Here is a 20,119-nt window from a genome sequence, read left to right as displayed (position 1 = left end):
CGTTTAAATAAGAACATTTCATTTCAGTAGGCCTTTAAATATGCGATTAAAACAAAGAGCACATGGAACACATTGTTATAAAAGAAATTTAAAAAAACAACAACAAGGCTCATTTAATCTCAATTTAAGTTTAAATTGAGTTATGAAAATGTAGCATATATTTTGCTATTATGGAGTTCAAATAGCCACCGTGTTGATTAATGTCTTAGTCACTGCCAGTGTTATAACAGTTTATTAATAAACCAAAACAGCCAAGCAGCGGCTGTTGGGAGTCAGTTGTTGCTGTGTGGGGGTCAAATTCAGATGAAGCAGCCACTGATGATTCTGGTGCAGCAGAGCATGAAGGTTTATTGTTCCAATAAATATAGTGTAAACATTAAATGCTAAGTTTCATGCAAGAACTAACCTATTTTTCGACAAAATCTAAATGGGCTTCTTAGCACCATAGCTCTAGGTGGAGGGCTTCACTTTCCTGCACAACAAAATATGTTTAAACCATTCAAAAGTCAGTTTACACTCTCAAATTGTAAATGAAAGGTTGCAGCTGCTGTCAATACGACGTACAATTTGTATGTTTTGGTGTGATTACAGCAGAAAGTGACCAGTTTTGTTGGATAGCAGTTTTTTTATCGTTGATGCACCGCACCTCCTTCTCTTCCTTAACACGTCTCGGCTGACGTCGTCAGTGCTTTATCTGTTGTGACCACTTGTTGATGATGTTACGGAACAATTGATCTGTTTATTTTGTTTACAGTTTAAGTTGGATTAGGATTTGGATTTTGTGCACTGCGTAGACTTTCCGTTCGCAAAGGACAAGCGAGCAGTGCGGAATTGTGGACCAAACCGTTTTTTCAGAATGGGCCATGCGGGTTACTGAAATTGTATATATAAAATTGGATGACTTGTGTCTTTGTTTTGATTTAGATTAATTTGTATGAACTAGAGTTGTACGGTATTCCGGTATACTAATGAATCATATTCGGTACTATACCGCCTCTAAAAAGTACTGGTCCCCCACCCAAACGCCATTGAAATTGCTGATTTTGCGAGCAGAGGAGCATGTTCGGCAGCGCACAATCACGGAGTACTTACAAGCAGACACAGTGTGTAGACAGAAAAGGGAGAACGGACGCATTTTGGCTTAAAAACTAACAATAAAGATGAAGTTTCAATGCTAAAACGCCCTCAGGAAGAGGTGCTTTAAGACAGTGGTCCCCAACCACCGGGCCGCCGCCCGGTACCGGTCCGCGGACCGATTGGTACCGGGCCGCACAAGAATTTAAAAAAAAAAAATAAATAAAATGTTTTTTTTTTTTAATTTAAAAAAAAAAAAGAAATTAACATAAAAAACACAATATATACATTATATATCAATATAGATCAATACAGTCTGAAGGGATACAGTCCATAAGCACACATGATTGCATTTATTTATGTAAAAAAAAAAAAAAAAAAAAAATTTTTTTTTTTTTTTTTAAATGAAATTAACATAAAAAACACAATATATACATTATATATCAATATAGATCAATACAGTCTGCAGGGATACAGTTCATAAGCACACATGATTGTATTTATTTATGTAAAAAAAAAAAAAAAAAAATATATTTAAAAAAAAAAAAAAAAAAAAAAAAAGAAATTAACATAAAAAACACAATATATACATTATATATCAATATAGATCAATACAGTCTGTAGGGATACAGTCCATAAGCACACATGATTGTATTTATTTATGTAAAAAAAAAAAAAAAAAAATGTTTTTTTTTAATTTTTAAATACACCCCCCCCCCCCCCCCCCCCCCCACAAATAAAGTAAGTTCCTTCCAAGTATCATTATCACTGCAGGACGAGGAATAGCTAAACATGTTTCACTACACACCGTAGCTCACCGGCGTCACAATGTAAACAAACGCCATGGGTGGATCTACACCTGACATCCACTGTAATGATACCAAACACAGGAGTGTATCTAGTCGATACTACTATGATTATATCAATATTTTTTATCATCACAAAATCTTTTTTCGTTTAAAAAAAAATGTATATTATGTTTATAAACTTACATGAGCCGTACATAGTCGATACTACAATGATTATATCAAATATTTTTATCATCACAAAATATTTTGCCTTTTTCATTGTTTATAAACCCAATAAATACGTCCCTGGACACATGAGGACTTTGAATATGACCAATGTATGATCCTGTAACTACTTGGTATCGGATTGATACCCAAATTTGTCGTATCATCCAAAACTAATGTAAAGTTGTGGAGGGGGGCGTGGCCTGCGGGCCTGCCGCGGAATGGGGTGTGCCAGGACCGGCCTCGAAGACAGCGACAGGTGCGTAGATGGCCCAGGTGGGCCTTGTTATCTAATCACCTGTCGCCTTTATTAGCAGCAGCCGGCATGAGACACGTGGTTGGAGCTGGAGGGAGAGCGAGAGAGACGCAGACGCCGAGAAAACATTTGCTGGAAAGCAAAACATATGCACGTTTTCACGGAAATAAAAGAGTGTTGTAACTCTGATCCGGGCTCTCCTGGCAGTGTGTGGTGGTGTGCAGAACCCACTGGAGGGCAACCTCCACACACTGCCAGCTCCAACTATGTGTCTCATTCCGGCTGCTGCTAATGTATCAAACACGAGAATAATAAGTGATTGTAACATTTTAACAGAAGTGTAGATAGAACATGTTGAGACGGAAAATAACCAGATATTAACAGAAGGATATTAATAATCCATTTCCACGTGGGATCTGAGCCGAGGATGTCGTTGTGGCTTGTGCAGCCCTTTGAGACACTGTGGCTGTATAAATAAACTTTGATTGATTGATTAAATGATTTTTACAGCTTGTCCTTTATAATGTTGACAAAATAATAGAATGGAAAATGACACAATATGTTACTGCATATGTCAGCAGACTAATTAGGAGCCTTTGTTTGTTTACTTACTACTAAAAGACAAGTTGTCTAGTATGTTCACTATTTTATTTAAGAACACAATTGCAATAATAAACATATGTTTAAAGGCCTACTGAAATGATTTTTTTTATTTAAACAGGAATAGCAGATCTATTCTATGTGTCATACTTGATCATTTCGCGATATTGCCATATTTTTGCTGAAAGGATTTAGTAGAGAAAATCGACGATAAAGTTCGCAACTTTTGCTCGCTGATAAAAAAAAAAACCTTGCCCCTACCGGAAGTAGCGTGACGTCACAAGCGGTAGTGCTGCTCACAATTCCCCGTTGTTTACAATGGAGCGAGAGATATTAGGAGCGAGAAAGTGACGATTACCCCATTAATTTGAGCGAGGATGAAAGATTCGTGGATGAGGAACGTTAGAGTGACGGACTAGAATGCAGTTGAAGAGATATCTTTTTTTGCTCTGACCGTAACTTAGGTACAAGCTGGCTCATTGGAATCCACACTCTCTCCTTTTTCTATTGCGGATCACGGATTTGTATTTTAAACCACCTCGGATACTATATCCTCTTGAAAATGAGAGTCGAGAACGCGAAATGGACATTCACAGTGACTTTTATCTCCACGACAATACATCGACGAAGCTCTTTAGCCTGAGCTAACGTGATAGCATCTGTCTCAAATGCAGATAGAAACAAAATAAATAAATCCCTGACTGGAAGGATCGACAGAAGATCAACAATACTACTATCAGGAGACACCGAACCAAACACTAAATACACGGTTAATGTGTATTCGACGCCTGTCGAAGCCTAGCAATGCTGTTGCTAACGACGCTAACTTAACAACGGGACCTCGTCAGAGCTATGATAAAAACATTAGCGCTCCACCTACGCCAGCCAGCCCTCCTCTGCTCATCAACACCCGTGCTCACCTGCGTTCCAGCGATCGACGATGCGGTCGGCGGCCCGGAGACGTAGGAAGTCAAGGTGAGTTCGCCGCTAGCGCGTCTGCTATCCAACTCAAAGTCCTCCTTGTTGTGTTGCTACAGCCAGCCGCTAATACACCGATCCCACCTACAACGTTCTTCTTTGCAGCCTCCATTGTTCATTAAACAAATTGCAAAAGATTCACCAACACAGATGTCCAGAATACTGTGGAATTATGAAATGAAAACAGAGCTCTGTGTATTGTGTCCAAACACTTCCGTGGACCTCGCGACGTCACGCGCATACGTCATCCTCCAAAGGCGTTTTGAACCGGAAGTTCCCCGGGAAATTTAAAATTGCACTTTATAAGTTAACCCGGCCGTATTGGCATGTGTTGCAATGTTAAAGGCCTACTGAAATGAATTTTTTTTATTTAAACGGGGATAGCAGATCTATTCTATGTGTCATACTTGATCATTTCGCGATATTGCCATATTTTTGCTGAAAGGATTTAGTAGAGAACAACGACGATAAAGATTGCAACTTTTGGTATCTGATAAAAAAAAAGGCTTGCCCCTACCGGAAGTAGCGTGACGTAGTCAGTTGAACATATACGCAAAGTTCCCTATTGTTTACAATGATGGCCGCATGAAGTGAGAGAGATTCGGACCGAGAAAGCGACAATTTCCCCATTAATTTGAGCAAGGATGAAAGATTTGTGGATGAGTAAAGTGCAAGTGAAGGACTAGTGGGGAGTTGAAGCTATTCAGATAGGGAAGATGCTGTGAGAGCCGGGGGTGACCTGATATTCAGCTGGGAATGACTACAACAGTAAATAAACACAAGACATATATATACTCTATTAGCCACAACACAACCAGGCTTATATTTAATATGCCACAAATTAATCCTGCATAAAAACATATTTTAAAAAAGTTACGTACATACGCAAAAAAAAGTTGCGCACATACGGTCAAGCGATCAAATGTTTAGAAGCCAAAGCTGCATACTCACAGTAGCACGTCTGCGTCTTTGTCATCCAAATCAAAGTAATCCTGGTAAGAGTCTGTGTTGTCCCAGTTCTCTACAGGCGTCTGTGTATCGAAGTCAAAAGTCCTCCTGGTTAGAGTCTCTGTTATCCGAGTTCTTCCATCTTGACTGCATCTTTCGGGAATGTAAACAAAGAAGCGCCGGCTGTGTACTGTTGTTGCTGACTACGTTCGAAAAATACGTCCATTTCGCACCGACAACTTTCTTCTTTGCTTGCTCAGCTTCCTTCTCCATAATGCAATGAACATGATTGCAACAGATTCACGAACACAGATGTCCAGAATACTGTGGAATTATGAAATGAAAACAGAGCTTTTTCGTATTGGCTTCAATGTGGAAGGCATACCCGTGTTCGCCGGTCTACGTCACGCGCATACGTCATCCTCAGAGGCGTTTCGAACCGGAAGTTTAGTGGCAAATTTAAAATGTCACTTTATAAGTTAACCCGGCCGTATTGGCATGTGTTATAATGTTAAGATTTCATCATTGATATATAAACTATCAGACTGCGTGGTCGGTAGTAGTGGCTTTCAGTAGGCCTTTAAGATTTCATCATTGATATATAAACTATCACACTGCGCGGTCGGTAGTAGTGGCTTTCAGTAGGCCTTTAATGTACCATAAGATTGTTTGTTAAAATAAAGCCAATGATGCCATTTTTTGTGGTCCCCTTCATTTAGAAAAATATCGAAAAATACCGAAAAGTATCAAAATACATTTTGGTACCAGTACCAAAATATTGGTATCAGGACAACACTAGTATGAACTTGGGGCTATGTGTGAGCCTTAGTGGTCTTTTGGGGCCCTTAGAATTGCCGATACGACGGCTCTGTGCAGAGGTGTACTTACAACAATCTGATACAATTTATAGTCACAGCGCAATTTTTTTTTATTTTCCTTACTTTTGGGGCGTGACCGAAAATAATTAGGAAGCCCAGGTTGTATAACATTTGGAGTGTGATAAGTCCTACGAAAGAGTGTCCTTTCAGCAGCTCCTTTAAAACGTTCACCTTTCTTAGGAAGGGTATAATTAAAGACGATGCCTGTCCGTGGCGGAGATGGTGCGAAATGCCACACAGGCTTTGGCAACCGCAGGCTGATAGAATTCTGTTAAAAATAGATTTGAGAATGTCAGTTTTTGCAGCGCTGGAGTCGAACAGCAAAAGAGCACTGTTGATGACACAGTGGGGTTTAGACGTGTGCTGTACTTTGGTTTAGCGACCAAAAAAAAAAAAAAGTTAAGGGAAATTGATCAAGCTAATTGACAGTCACAGCATACACTCTAATTCAGACCTGGGCAAAATACGGCCCGCGGGCCACACGTGGCCCGTTAAGATTTTCAATCAGGCCCACCAGACATTCTACATCCTTTTTTTAGATCTTTAACATCAAAACTGTAGCCACCATTATGATGTGCAGTGATGTTTTTAAATGACCGTAAGTCTTGAACTATAGAAAGTATTTCAATGGTTGAAATCTGCGCTTTTGAGTATTAAACGCATGTGTCAGAAAACAGATGCAGAAGCACATTTTTACAACAAATTCCGGCACAAAAGTGATAATATATTATATTGTAGGTGTTTATTGCCCTTTGGATTCATATTTTGCTGTTTGTTACATTGGCAGACCGGGGTGGTGGTTCCTCTCTTTAAGAAGGGGAACCGGAGGGTGTGTTCCAACTATCGTGGGATCACACTCCTCAGCCTTCCCGGTAAGGTCTATTCAGGTGTACTGGAGAAGAGGCTACGCCGGATAGTCGAACCTCGGATTCAGGAGGAACAGTGTGGTTTTCGTCCTGGTCGTGGAACTGTGGACCAGCTCTATACTCTCGGCAGGGTCCTTGAGGGTGCATGGGAGTTTGCCCAACCAGTCTACATGTGCTTTGTGGACTTGGAGAAGACATTCGACCGTGTACCCCGGGAAGTCCTGTGGGGAGTGCTCAGAGAGTATGGGGTAACGGACTGTCTGATTGTGGCGGTCCACTCCCTGTATGATCAGTGCCAGAGCTTGGTCCGCATTGCCGGGAGTAAGTCGGACACGTTTCCAGTGAGGGTTGGACTCCGCCAAGGCTGCCCTTTGTCACCGATTCTGTTCATAACTTTTATGGACAGAATTTCAGAATTTCTAGGCGTTGAGGGGATCTGGTTTGGTGGCTGCAGGATTAGCTCTCTGCTTTTTGCAGATGATGTGGTCCTGATGGCTTCATCTGGCCAGGATCTTCAGCTCTCACTGGATCGGTTTGCAGCAGAGTGTGAAGCGACTGGGATGGGAATCAGCACCTCCAAGTCCGAGTCCATGGTTCATCTGGCTCCTCTCGATGTGGAGGAGCAGTGGCTTAACTCTGAGCTCCTCCCGGATGACAGAGCTTCTCACCCTATCTCTAAGGGAGAGACCCGTCACCCGGCGGAGGAAACTCATTTCGGCCGCTTGTACCCGTGATCTTATCCTTTCGGTCATAACCCAAAGCTCATGACCATAGGTGAGGATGGGAACGTAGATCGACCGGTAAATTGAGAGCTTTGCCTTCCGGCTCAGCTCCTTCTTCACCACAACGGATCGATACAGCGTCCGCATTACTGAAGACGCCGCACCGATCCGCCTGTCGATCTCACCATCCACTCTTCCCTCGCTCGTGAACAAGACTCCGAGGTACTTGAACTCCTCCACTTGGGGCAGGGTCTCCTCCCCAACCCGGAGATGCTACTCCACCCTTTGAGTATTTGTATGTATATAATTTTACACTACACAGCTGTCAATACCCAACATGGCTTCTGGTCCGTCACTTAAATACGTCTGTGTGCAACATAAACATGAATAACAAATCCAATTGTTGCAAAATGCACACCCACATAGTAATTGATTGTATTGATCTATATGATACGTATAATATGTTAGGTAAAAGGCCTGTACTCTGCACAAGAATGCCAAACATAAATATTATTTCAGGCTGAGTTGTGATGATCTGTTCCCCGGATCATGTTTAGTTTTATTTTAAGACTCCCTTAGTTCTGTTTCAGCACCCCTGGGTTTGTGTTCCTGGTTGCCATGGGTGCTGATTATTTTCACCTGCCTCTGATTAGTGGCCGGGACGCTCACCTGCTCCCGGGCACTAATCAGAGAGCTATGTATTCCTGCCTCTCGCCACACTTGGTCTGTTTTTTTTTGTATTCTTCACATAACAAGTTACATTTGAATATCTTTGCCTCTTGTTCCTATGCTCGTTGTTCCTTTGCTAAGCTTTAGTTTTGCTTCCCGTGCTAACAGCACGTTTTTTTCCTGTTCGTTTGTATTCTTGACTGATTTATGGAAAATAACGGGCAAACGACCAGCGACCCAACCGTAACATGAGTGTAATTAATAGAAACTCCGTGATGAATCTGTGTGGCCTATTAAAGATGATGACATAACAACAGCATCGCACCTTGCACTGCACACATCGTTGACTTGTTTAAGACCGAAAACAGCAGCTGTTGGTGCAAGACTTCCCTGCTGTGAGATGTCACATGATGTTGGTGGTGTAAAACAGCTTGTGCTAATAAAAATGGCCATAAAAAGGGCATGTTTTCACATCTTTATTCAAACCAATTACATATTGTACTGATTAGAACACAGATGAATACCAGTGTTGATAAGGAATATCGATATTGGAATCAATTCTAACGATATACATCCCTACGATATGAGTCATTTTTTTAAGAACAGATTCACGGTTGACAATGTAAAAATAAAGAAAATAGTTTTTACCAGAACGTACCTATAGATGTTGTCATTCACCCAGGTCATTGTAGTCTCAGGACATTCAATCGATCGTAACTGGACTGTTTGGTTTGTCTTAGAAGACATTTCGCCCCTCATTCAAGTTCAGTCCATGCTCACAGACTTAGACTTATCCGATTTAATCTAGATCTGACCAATCTAAATCTATCAGCATGAACCGATGAAGCCTACTCTGATGAGAGGCCAAACGTCTTCTAAGACAGACCAAACAGTCCAGGTTTTGATCGATCGAACGCCCTGAGAACACCAGAAACTCGTTTGCTTAAATGTCAGTTTGTATCCAACAGAAACCTTTCATTTACACAAATGAACCAAAAGTTGGCGAGTGAGATCATCATTATTTATCGAAAAATTAAGTAATGTAAATAATATGAGGTTTGGATTTCAGAAGTCAGGAGAGTACAACTGGCTAGCGTACCAGGTGTGTTGTTTGAAGGGATTAGTGCTTCTCAATTATTCTTGTTACACCCCCACACAAATATGAAACATTTTGCGCCCCCTTCTCCCCTCACTCTCAGAGTATGTAACATTGTAATAAGTACACCTCTGCATAACATCGTACCCTTAACATTCAAGAAAAAAAGAAAAGATGTATAGATCCACTTACAACTGTCATGATCTGTGGTCTGGATCATGTTTTCTGTCATAACGGCAGCTAACTGCGAGATTTGTTCTCCCGGGAAGCAAACGGACTATTCCGGACAAGGCGTGAAGGTAGGAACATATTTAATTATTCAAAACTCAAAAGGGTACAAAAAACAGAAAACAACCTGAAGGCAAGCATGCCTATCGCACGCGGAAGCTAAGGCAAAAACTTAGGACATGGAACTATAGACATGAAACAACTAACCAAACTATGGCATAGAACAAACAAGACTTACTGTGGCATGAAACAAATAACTAGCAAAAACTTGGAATCGGACATGGAACGAGTAGCATGAATTAAGCATCGCATGACACAAGCAATGACGCCAGGACGACTAACTGGCAAAGACAGGCTTAAATAATGGTCTCTTGATTAGAGCAGGTGCGTGTCCCGAACACCAGAGGCAGGTGAAACTAATAAGTCGCCATGGAAACTAAAACAAACAAGGGTGTACAAAAACAGGAACTTGTGGAGTCTTAAAACTAACAGAAAATAACAAAAACATGATCCAGACCACAGATCATGACAACAACTGGTCATAACTTTATTGACATTGGTAAAACAAATAACTAGCAAAAACTTGGAATCGGACATGGAACGAGCAGCATGAATTAAGCATCGCATGACACAAGCAATGACGCCAGGACGGCTAACTGGCAAAGACAGGCTTAAATAATGGTCTCTTGATTAGAGCAGGTGCGTGTCCCGAACACCAGAGGCAGGTGAAACTAATAAGTCGCCATGGAAACTAAAACAAACAAAGGTGTACAAAAACAGGAACTGGTGGAGTCTTAAAACTAACAGAAAATAACAAAAACATAATCCAGACCACAGATCATGACAACAACTGGTCATAACTTTATTGACATTGGTGAAACAAATAACTAGCAAAAACTTGGAATCGGACATGGAACGAGCAGCATGAATTAAGCATCGCATGACACAAGCAATGACGCCAGGACGACTAACTGGCAAAGACAGGCTTAAATAATGGTCTCTTGATTAGAGCAGGTGCGTGTCCCGAACACCAGAGGCAGGTGAAACTAATAAGTCGCCATGGAAACTAAAACAAACAAAGGTGTACAAAAACAGGAACTTATGGAGTCTTAAAACTAACAGAAAATAACAAAAACATGATCCAGACCACAGATCATTACAAAAACTAGTCATAACTTTATTGACATTGGTTTTAAGTCTAACAGAAACAATTTAAAGTGCATTAATTTACCTGAAATTATACTTATTTAAACTATAAACATTTGTTTAATTGACTTGAACTATCTGATACTGGAAAATATATTTAAAAATAACTGAATACATTATTTCAAATTGATCGGCAACTCAAGAGCACAATACATAAAACACTTTAACATACAAAACAAAAATGAATAAAACAATTGTACTGTTTTTTTTTGTTATTTTGTTGTTATTATAAAAAGTATGAAGTCAGGATTAATGGCTTTTAGTAGTGCACAGCTTTTTGAAGCCTGATGCTGCATGATACTGATAAAGCATGTACCCTGGGGCCACCCTGGCAATCGCAGTGCACCCCCCCCCCCCCCCCCCCAAAAAGGGGGTCCCACCCCACTATTTGAGAAGCACTTGGATGCATAATTAAGATTAATATGAATAAAACAAAACATATTTTTTTGTATTAGTCTTTTCTTCCCCTTGTTGGGCAGCACACATTTCCTCCGCTGACAAATGGACACCAAACACTTTTAGTCAGAGGGCAACATTTAAAAGTCAAAGAGAAATCAATGCAACGGATGAAGGGCATGTTTGTAGATCAGTGAGTCTACAATAACCAACAAAGTGTTGGGAGAGGGAGAGCCATATCTTGTATGAATGCACGTCCATGGTATCATACATCCTTCTATTCATACCATGCAGTATATTCTTATATACTCTATATATTTTCCATATATTATATACAGTCTATTCTCCGTAAAAGACAACAAAACTGGTACAATACAGTGAGAGGAGTATTTTCTTTCTCAGGTCGTTAGCTAATGTTTCATTTTAAAGTAAGTACACTGACTGTGTAAAACGTTGGCCAGATGTCGGGAAGTGTGTCTTGTCTTACCGACAATTGTTCTCCCGTTAAACCATGCGGTAAGAAATTTAAAGACTTCCTTTACATAGACGATTAGACTGCAGAGCACCTTGCTGCATGCATTTGCATACGAATGAGGTCATTTCTGAAATATCCTTATGCGTATGCTCTTAGGACACATGTGGTTTGGAAAATGTGTTTATTTCATTCACCGTTGCCCTGAAGCTCATTTGCAATTAGGGCCGTGGGGGGTTTTGTCCTATTAACTAGAATATAGTAGGGGCTGGAAAGTTCATAGGCTGACTAAGAAGGATTTATGCCACTTTAATAAAACTTGGCATGTAACATTTACTGATGCTGAGTGTGTTTTCCCTCCAAATTAAGCTACGTTGGATAAAAAATTGAAGACTCAGAAAAGTGGTCATGAATTTGCGTTAACATCGGCCATCACCTTCCCTGCCACCTTGGACTTGGAGAGGCCCTGGGGAGGAGAGGTCCACTGCATGGACTGCCGTTTGGTCTCTGGCTCTAATGGTGCGTTACATTTGTTCAAGGAAGTCGGAATTTCAACTGGAACACCCCTCGAGGTCGGATTTCCGACTCGGAAAGTCGGAGCATTCTCACCAACCCTGAGTTGGCTTCAAAGATGGCTGCTCTGGATGTAAACAATGATATACGCTTCGATAATATCCTTCAAAGATGGCTGCTCTGGATGTAAACAATGATATACGCTTCTATAATATCCTTCAAAGATGGCTGCTCTGGATGTAAACAATGATCTACGCTTCTATAATATCCTTCAAAGATGGCTGCTCTGGATGTAAACAATGATATACGCTTCTATAATATCCTTCAAAGATGGCTGCTCTGGATGTAAACAAACATATACGCTTCCATAATATCATTCAACGATGGCTGCTCTGGAGGTAAACAATGATCTACGCTTCTATAATATCCTTCAAATATGGCTGCTCTGGATGTAAACAGTGATCTACGCTTCTATAATATCATTCAATGATGGCTGCTGTGGAGGTAAACAATGATCTACGCTCCTATAATATCCTTCAAATATGGCTGCTCTGGATGTAAACAATGACCTACGCTTCGATAATATCCTTCAAAGATGGCTGCTCTGGATGTAAACAATGATATACGCTTCTATAATATCATTCAACGATGGCTGCTCTGGAGGTAAACAATGATCTACGCTTCTATAATATCCTTCAAAGATGGCTGCTCTGGATGTAAACAATGATATACGCTTCTATAAAATCCTTCGAAGATGGCTGCTCAGGATGTAAATAATGATACATGCTTCTTTAATATCCTTCAAAGATGGCTGCTGTGGATGTAAACAATGATATACGCTTCTTTAATATCTTTCAAAGATGGCTGCTGTGGATGTAAACAATAATATACGCTTCTATAATATCCTTCAAAGATGGCTGCTCTGGATGTAAACAATGATCTACGTTTCTATAATATCCTTCAAAGATGGCTGCTCTGGATGTAAACAATGATATACGCTTCTATAAAATCCTTCGAAGATGGCTGCTCAGGATGTAAATAATGATACATGCTTCTTTAGTATCCTTCAAAGATGGCTGCTGTGGATGTAAACAATGATATACGCATCTATATTATTCTTCAAAGATGGCTGCTCTGGATGTAAACAATGATCTATGCTTCTATAATATCCTTCAAAGATGGCTGCTCTGGATGTAAACAATGATCTACGCTCCTATAATATCCTTCGAAGATGGCTGCTCAGGATGTAAATAATGATACATGCTTCTTTAATATCCTTCAAAGATGGCTGCTGTGGATGTAAACAATGATGTATGCTTCTTTATTATTCTTCAAAGATGGCTGCTCTGGATGTAAACAATGATATACGCTTCGATAATATCCTTCAAAGATGGCTGCTCTGGATGTAAACAATGATCTACGCTTCTATAATGTCCTTCAATGATGGCTGCTCTGGATGTAAACAATGATCTACGCTTCTATAATATCCTTCAATGATGGCTGCTCTGGATGTAAACAATGATCTACGCTCCTATAATATCCTTCAAAGATGGCTGCTCAGGATGTAAACAATGATCTATGCTTCTATAATATCTTCAAAGATGGCTGCTGTGGATGTAAACAATGATATACGCTTCTATAATATCCTTCAAAGATGGCTGCTTTGGATGTAAACAATGATATACGCTTCGATAGCATCCTTCAAAGATGGCTGCTCAGGATGTAAACAATGATATACGCTTCGATAATAGCCTTCAAAGATGTCTGCTCTGGATGTAAACAATGATATACGCTTCTATAATATCCTTCAAAGATGGCTGCTCAGGATGTAAATAATGATACATGCTTCTTTAATATCCTTCAAAGATGGCTGCTCAGGATGTAAACAATGATATACGCTTCTATATTACTCTTCAAAGATGGCTTCTGTATATGTAAACAATGATCTACGCTCCTATAATATCCTTACGGTACTCAGTTGTCAAACACTTTTCCACCACTTGTGGCAGTAATGAAAATCTCAAACAAACAGAAGAAGTCTGAAGCTAAAGTCATAGAGAAGTGTCTTAAGCACAAAAAATATGACTAAAGTCGTGAAGCTGAATTATAAAGCGTTTTGACACTATTTCCACATTCACCCATACATTCACACACTGATGGCGGGAGCTGCCATGCAAGGCCCTAACCACCACCCATCAGGAGCAAGGGTGAAGTGTCTTGCTCAGGGACACAACGGACGTGACTAGGTTGGTAGAAGCTGGGGATCAAACCAGGAACCCTCAGGTTGCTGGCACGGCCACTCTCCTAATCACGCCACGCCGTCCCCCCACCATCTTCAAGGCTCCTCTTACCCCTCCTGAATTCCGCACAGTTGATAAAGCCGGAGCAACAATCTCCCTAATGTCGCAACCATGTCTACCACAAATAATCACTTTTTCCTGCAGATATTTGATAACATCACTTTTCCAGATGGTATCCATAGTCAAAAAAAAAAAAAAACGTCTCCTGAGTTCCCAATTCAGTATCCAATTTGGGTTTATCTGGAAGGAAAATACTCAGTTAGCATCAGTAAATGTTTGGTTGAATGCGAGTTTTATCAATGTGGCACGAAGCCTTTTCAGCCCCACTCCAAAAAAAAAGTCATTTAAAAGTTTGAGTCAGTAATACACAAGTGGTCCGCCGGGCTCAACGGAGTTTCGTTCTGTGGACGTATGTCGAGGTTTAGTGCAAGTCAGACAAAAAAATTATGTACCGTATTTTTCGGACCATAGGGCACACCGGATTATAAGGCGCATTACAGATGAATGGTCTATTTTCAATCTTTTTTCATATATAAGGCGCACCAGATTATAAGGTCATTTAAAAAAATAAGTTTTCTAAATGTAAAAGACTTCCTTGTGGTCTACATAACATGTAATGGTGGTTCTTTGGTCAAAATGTCGCATAGATGATGTTTTACCGATCATCTTCAAGTCGCATTCTGACAGTCGCTTCAGGATGCGCCGTTTTGTGGGCGGTCTTATTTACGTGGCTCACCTTCGACAGCGTCTTCTCCCCGTCATCTTTGTAGTAGCGGTGTAGCGTGCAAGGACGGGAGTGGAAGAAGTGTTAAAAGATGGAGCTAACTGTTTTAATGACATTAAGACTTTGCTTAAATCAATAACGGTCCTGTGTCCCGTGAAAAACTGTCCGACCGGAACTCTCTAATAACTAAAGTTCCTTGGGTGAATAATATAAACTCACTACACCGGTATGTTTTTGCGCTTTCATGGCGAGTTTACTGACAGATATAAGTAAGAACTTTACACTACTTTATATTAGAAATGGCAACAGTGGAGGATGAATGTCCCATAACAAGAAGATAGAGAAAAAGAAGAAACTTATCGACTACGGACTTGCACAATTTTTCAGGACTTATGCAGATCCCAAATACAGATAAACATGTACAAGAATGTAAGAAAAGTTGCTTTTGCATAATATTGCGAAACAAAACGCCAGATAATATGTCTTACCTTGTACACACACCATAATAATACTCCTATGTTGAAGCACAGTACAATCCATCAAGCGGTGCGGCTTCGTAGCTTACCAAAGTCGTACTAAAACATTTTGATTGATTTTTGAGTGCCGTGTGTAATTTTCTATATTTTCAATGGAACATATAAAATGTTGTTGTTGTTGTTGTTTACTTAATTCATATTTCAGTCTACACGTATCTCTTATGTGTGAGTGCCATCTACTTGTCACACTTATCATTTCACCATAGCTTTTTTTTTTCATTTTTTTTTTCATGTTTATTTCGAATATGTAGACAAAACAAAAACAAACAAATTTTGCAAAAAACAACAAAAAAGCCATTCAAGAATGAATAACAAAACAATAATAATAATAATAATAATAACAGTAATAATAAAAAGCAAAAAGAAAGTAGAAATGAAAATAAACATTAATGTAAACATATCCGAAAAGGATTTGATGTCGGTAAGCAAAACCAGAATTGTTCCGTACATTAGGCACACCGGGTTATAAGGCGCACTGTCGAGTTTTGAGGGAAAAAAAGGATATTAAGTGTGCCTTATAGTGTGGAAAATATGTTAATTTGATACCTACGTTACTCACACTGTACACAGAATACATGGACTTATAAGTGACAGTAGATTTGATATGATAAATGAATGAATAAGTGCTTACTAATATAAAACAAAATGGCTTATTGAGAGGAGAAAGCGTCAAAAATAAGACTACTCAGCCGTTTAGTTGTCACTGTGCATTTCATCGTAGAATAATTTTTCACACACCGTATTGTCCTTGGCGAAGGTCACAACGTTTGAGTGGCTTGGAGTGGCCAATGACAGTAGACGTTCACTTTTTGCTTTCACTTTCCTTTTCTTTTAAAATACTGCGCCCCGAGAGAGTCTCTCTCACATTCGGGAGACACAACAGTGGGGTCAGGTAAAAAAAAAAAATCATTAAAAGAACAAAAGTGACGTCGTCCTTCCTCAGTATATCAATACTGAATAGTAAAACGCCCTAGTGGCTCCCTTGAGTTTTTTAAAAAATGTATGAAAATGGCAAAAATATGGAAAAAAATATTATTTTTTGTTTTGATATGGTTTCTGTAGGAGGACAAACATGACACAAACATTAGCATTTGTTAAAAATCCCACTGTTTAACATGTTTATGCTTCACTAATGAGAGTATTTGGCGAGCGCCGTTTTGTCCTACTAATTCCGGCGGTCCCTGAACTCACCGTAGTTCTGTAAAATGTGACACAACAGTTTGTTTACATGTCTTAACTTTCTCCGACGCTGCCACAGAAAGACGTGTTTTATGCCACTCCGCTCATTTTGTCCACCAAACATTGTATACTGTGCGTGAATGCACAAGGGGAAGCTTTGTTTTTGTTTTTGACTTGTGTGGAGTGCTTATCAGGCATATTTGGTCAGTGCATGTGTAGAGGGAGAGGTGGCCAGCGCTGCCTGCAGGAGCAAAGGTCACCGCCTCTGTCCATGGTGCTGAGGACGGAGCACCATCAGACGGGGGCGTGGCAGTGCTGACGGCGAGACACGGCTGGCAGGTGATTAGATTTCACAGGTGGTACGTGTTAATCTAATCATCTGCTGTCTTTAACAGTAAGTGGCCGGGAGCTGGAGGGGAGAGAGGATACGGACGTGGCTGAAAAGTCGCGTCCTGCTGGAGAGAAAAATGTTGTTACAAACATATGATTATTGAAACCTTGTTAAAACCTGCACGCTTGGCTCCTGTGCCGTGTCTGACAGTGGGACCGCGAGGAGGCAACTTCCACAGCATGTTTGCTAACATGCTATTTAGGCTAGCTCAATGTACATATTGCATCATTATGCCTCGTTTAATGAGACCAGGTACTATAATATGCCAAGGATTGCTATTTTGTAAAATGTGTAAAATTAATAAACATCGATATCCAACAGTGGCCGCTTTTTATAATTATGTCGTATGCTGACCTGGGACTTTTGCGGGTCTTTCTTTGCCTTTGAAGATGACATCATGCAACAGTGTGTTCATTTAAAAGTTAGCTGGATGAAATATGGCCACAGGTGTTTTGAAGGAATTTATCTCAACATTTGCATTGTCCAGCATTTGCAGCTGAGATGGGCTCCAGCACCCCCCACGTTTGGCCACCCCTGGGTCTAGGCCAGGCCGAGGCACTTATTTTGACTGGGGGGCCAAATTTTGAGAAAACAATTTGTCTGGGGGCCGGTATATATACTTTTGCATTGAAATTGAAATTTCAATGTACCACCCCCCACCACCCCAAAAGCGGTAGAAAATGGATGGATGGATTTGTATTGTCCGTTTTTTGCTAAGTTATTATTAGTACTCGCTATTGAGTTCCCCGGGACCCTTTTGTCCCCCATTGACTCCCTTTTAATAAGGTAATTTGTCGATAACCTCGAAACCTGTTATTTTATAACAAATTTTCCATGAAAATCCAAAGAATCAAAGCATCCATCCATGCATGTTCTAATTTCAATTCCAATGCAAATGGATATACTGGCCCCCAGACACATTTTTTTTCTCAAAATTTGGCCCCCAGAGTCAAAATAATTAACTTCGGCCTGGCCTAGACCCGGGAGTGGCAGTACGTCTACCACTGATGGTCACAGACTGAAAAATCAAAGGATGCTGGTGGCCGTTTTGGCAGTTTTCACATTCAACAAACAATATATGGTAGATGTTTTTTCAAAGAACTATAAAATGCAATTTCAATTTCAATGCAAATAGATATACCGGCCCCCAGACACATTTTTTTTCTCAAAATTTGGCCCCCGAGTCAAAATAATTGCCTCGGCCTGGCCTAGACCCGGGAGTGGCCAAACGTTTACCACTGATGGTCACAGACTCAAAAATCAAAGGATGCTGGTGGCACATTTTGGCAGTTTTCACCTTCAAAAACAGTACAATATATGACAGATGTTTTTTCAAAGAACTAGAAAAGACCCAGGAGTGGCCAAACGTTTACCACCGTTACGGTTTGGTTGCAGCATCCAGGGATGCAAACGGACGACTCCGGACAGGACTTGCAGGTAGGAACATGATTTAATCTTCGAAAATCAACGAAGCACCAAAAACAGAAAAACAAGACGAAGGAAGAAAGTGCAGATCACCCTGGATGCTAGGGCTAACACTTAGCATAGACTAGAGATAGGAATACATAACAGAAGTGTGACGCAAACAAAAACCGACTGACTGGCAAAGGCAGGCTTAAATAATGTCTCTTGATTAGCAACAGGTGAGCGTCCCGAACACAAGAGGCAGGTGAATATAATACGTAGCCATGGTAACAACTCAGAGGTGCACAAACAGGAATTAAAGGAGTTCAAAACTAACAGAAAACACAAAACATGATCCGGACCACGGATCATGACAACCACTGATGGTCACAGACTGAAAAATCAAAGGATGCTGGTGGCCATTTGGGCAGTTTTCACCTTCAAAAACAGTACAATATATGGCAGATATTTTTTCAAAGAACTAGAAAAGACCCAGGAGTGGCCAAACGTTTACCACCGTTACAGTTTGGTTGCAGCTTGCTGCGCGGTTCGTTCTCCCGGGATGCAAACGGACGACTCCGGACAGGACTTGCAGGTAGGAACATGATTTAATCTTCGAAAATCTAAGAAGCAACAAAAACAGAAAAACAAGCTGAGGAAGAAAGTGCCGATCGCACTGGATGATAGGGCTAACACTTAGCATAAACTAGAGATAGGAATACTCACGTAACAGAAGCATGACGCAAACAAAGAAGCCAGACCGACTGACTGGCAAAGGCAGGCTTAAATAATGTCTCTTGATTAGCAACAGGTGAGCGTCCCGAACACAAGAGGCAGGTGAATATAATACGTAGCCATGGTAACAACTCAGAGGTGCACAAACAGGAATTAAAGGAGTCCAAAACTAACAGAAAACACAAAACATGATCCGGACCACGGATCATGACAACCACTGATGGTCCCAGACTGAAAAATCAAAGGATGCTGGTGGCCATTGTGGCAGTTTTCACCTTCAAAAACAGTACAATATATGGCGGATGTTTTTTCAAAGAACTAGAAAATGCACTTTTAATTTCAATGCAAATAGATACACCACCGCCCAGACACATTTATTTTTTTCTCTAAATTTGGCTCCCCGAGTGAAAATAATTGCCCAGGCCTGTACTATACCCTCCCAATGGCCTTGCTTTGGCATGAAATATTAATCATTTCCTTGGCATCCTCACCATCATTTTCAGAGTCTTGCAGTAATAGATACTTTGCTCCATTTAAACATTTAGTCTTTGACCTGAACTCTGACAGGCTGTGCTAGGAAACAAAGCCTCATCGTGTACGTGTGATGTTAAAAATGGCAGCAATGGCGGTGACAAGTCATTCTCCGTTATCTATTATTAACGGGGGCCACGTTACGGTAAACCTCCCAAGGGGGACTTCCGAGGACCGGGAGTAAACTTGCATTGAGTTTTTCCTTCAAATGTAATCAGAGTACCGTCCTTTCCTCCTCACTGTTTGCAGGAGTCAGCTGTGCCGGGGACCAGGACCTGGCGGCCAACATGACGGAGTGCCTGCGCTGGGCCGGTCCTTTGCCCGCTCAGATCCGAGAGTGCCGAGTGGCTTGCAGGGACGACTGCGCTCTGACTCCGTGGTCCAAGTTCTCGGAGTGCGGCGGC

At 40.7% G+C, this 20,119-nt stretch overlaps 1 protein-coding gene across 1 annotated transcript in view; it reads left to right on the top strand.

Annotated features, from left to right (window-relative positions):
* Nucleotides 1-20,119, top strand: part of LOC133663707 (thrombospondin type-1 domain-containing protein 7B-like) — a 124,839-nt gene that overhangs the window by 90,264 nt on the left and 14,456 nt on the right. The window contains exon 7 of the mRNA XM_062068389.1: nt 19,965-20,119. This exon is cut by the window's right edge and continues 43 nt beyond it. Within this exon, the coding sequence (XP_061924373.1) occupies nt 19,965-20,119 (155 nt within the window). The remainder of the gene's footprint in view (nt 1-19,964) is intronic.

Source organism: Entelurus aequoreus, linkage group LG13 (assembly GCF_033978785.1).
Source record: "Entelurus aequoreus isolate RoL-2023_Sb linkage group LG13, RoL_Eaeq_v1.1, whole genome shotgun sequence".
NCBI classification, from domain to species: Eukaryota; Metazoa; Chordata; class Actinopteri; order Syngnathiformes; family Syngnathidae; genus Entelurus; species Entelurus aequoreus.
Note: the sequence above shows the minus strand (reverse complement) of the source record. Positions and strands in the feature narration are given on the sequence as shown.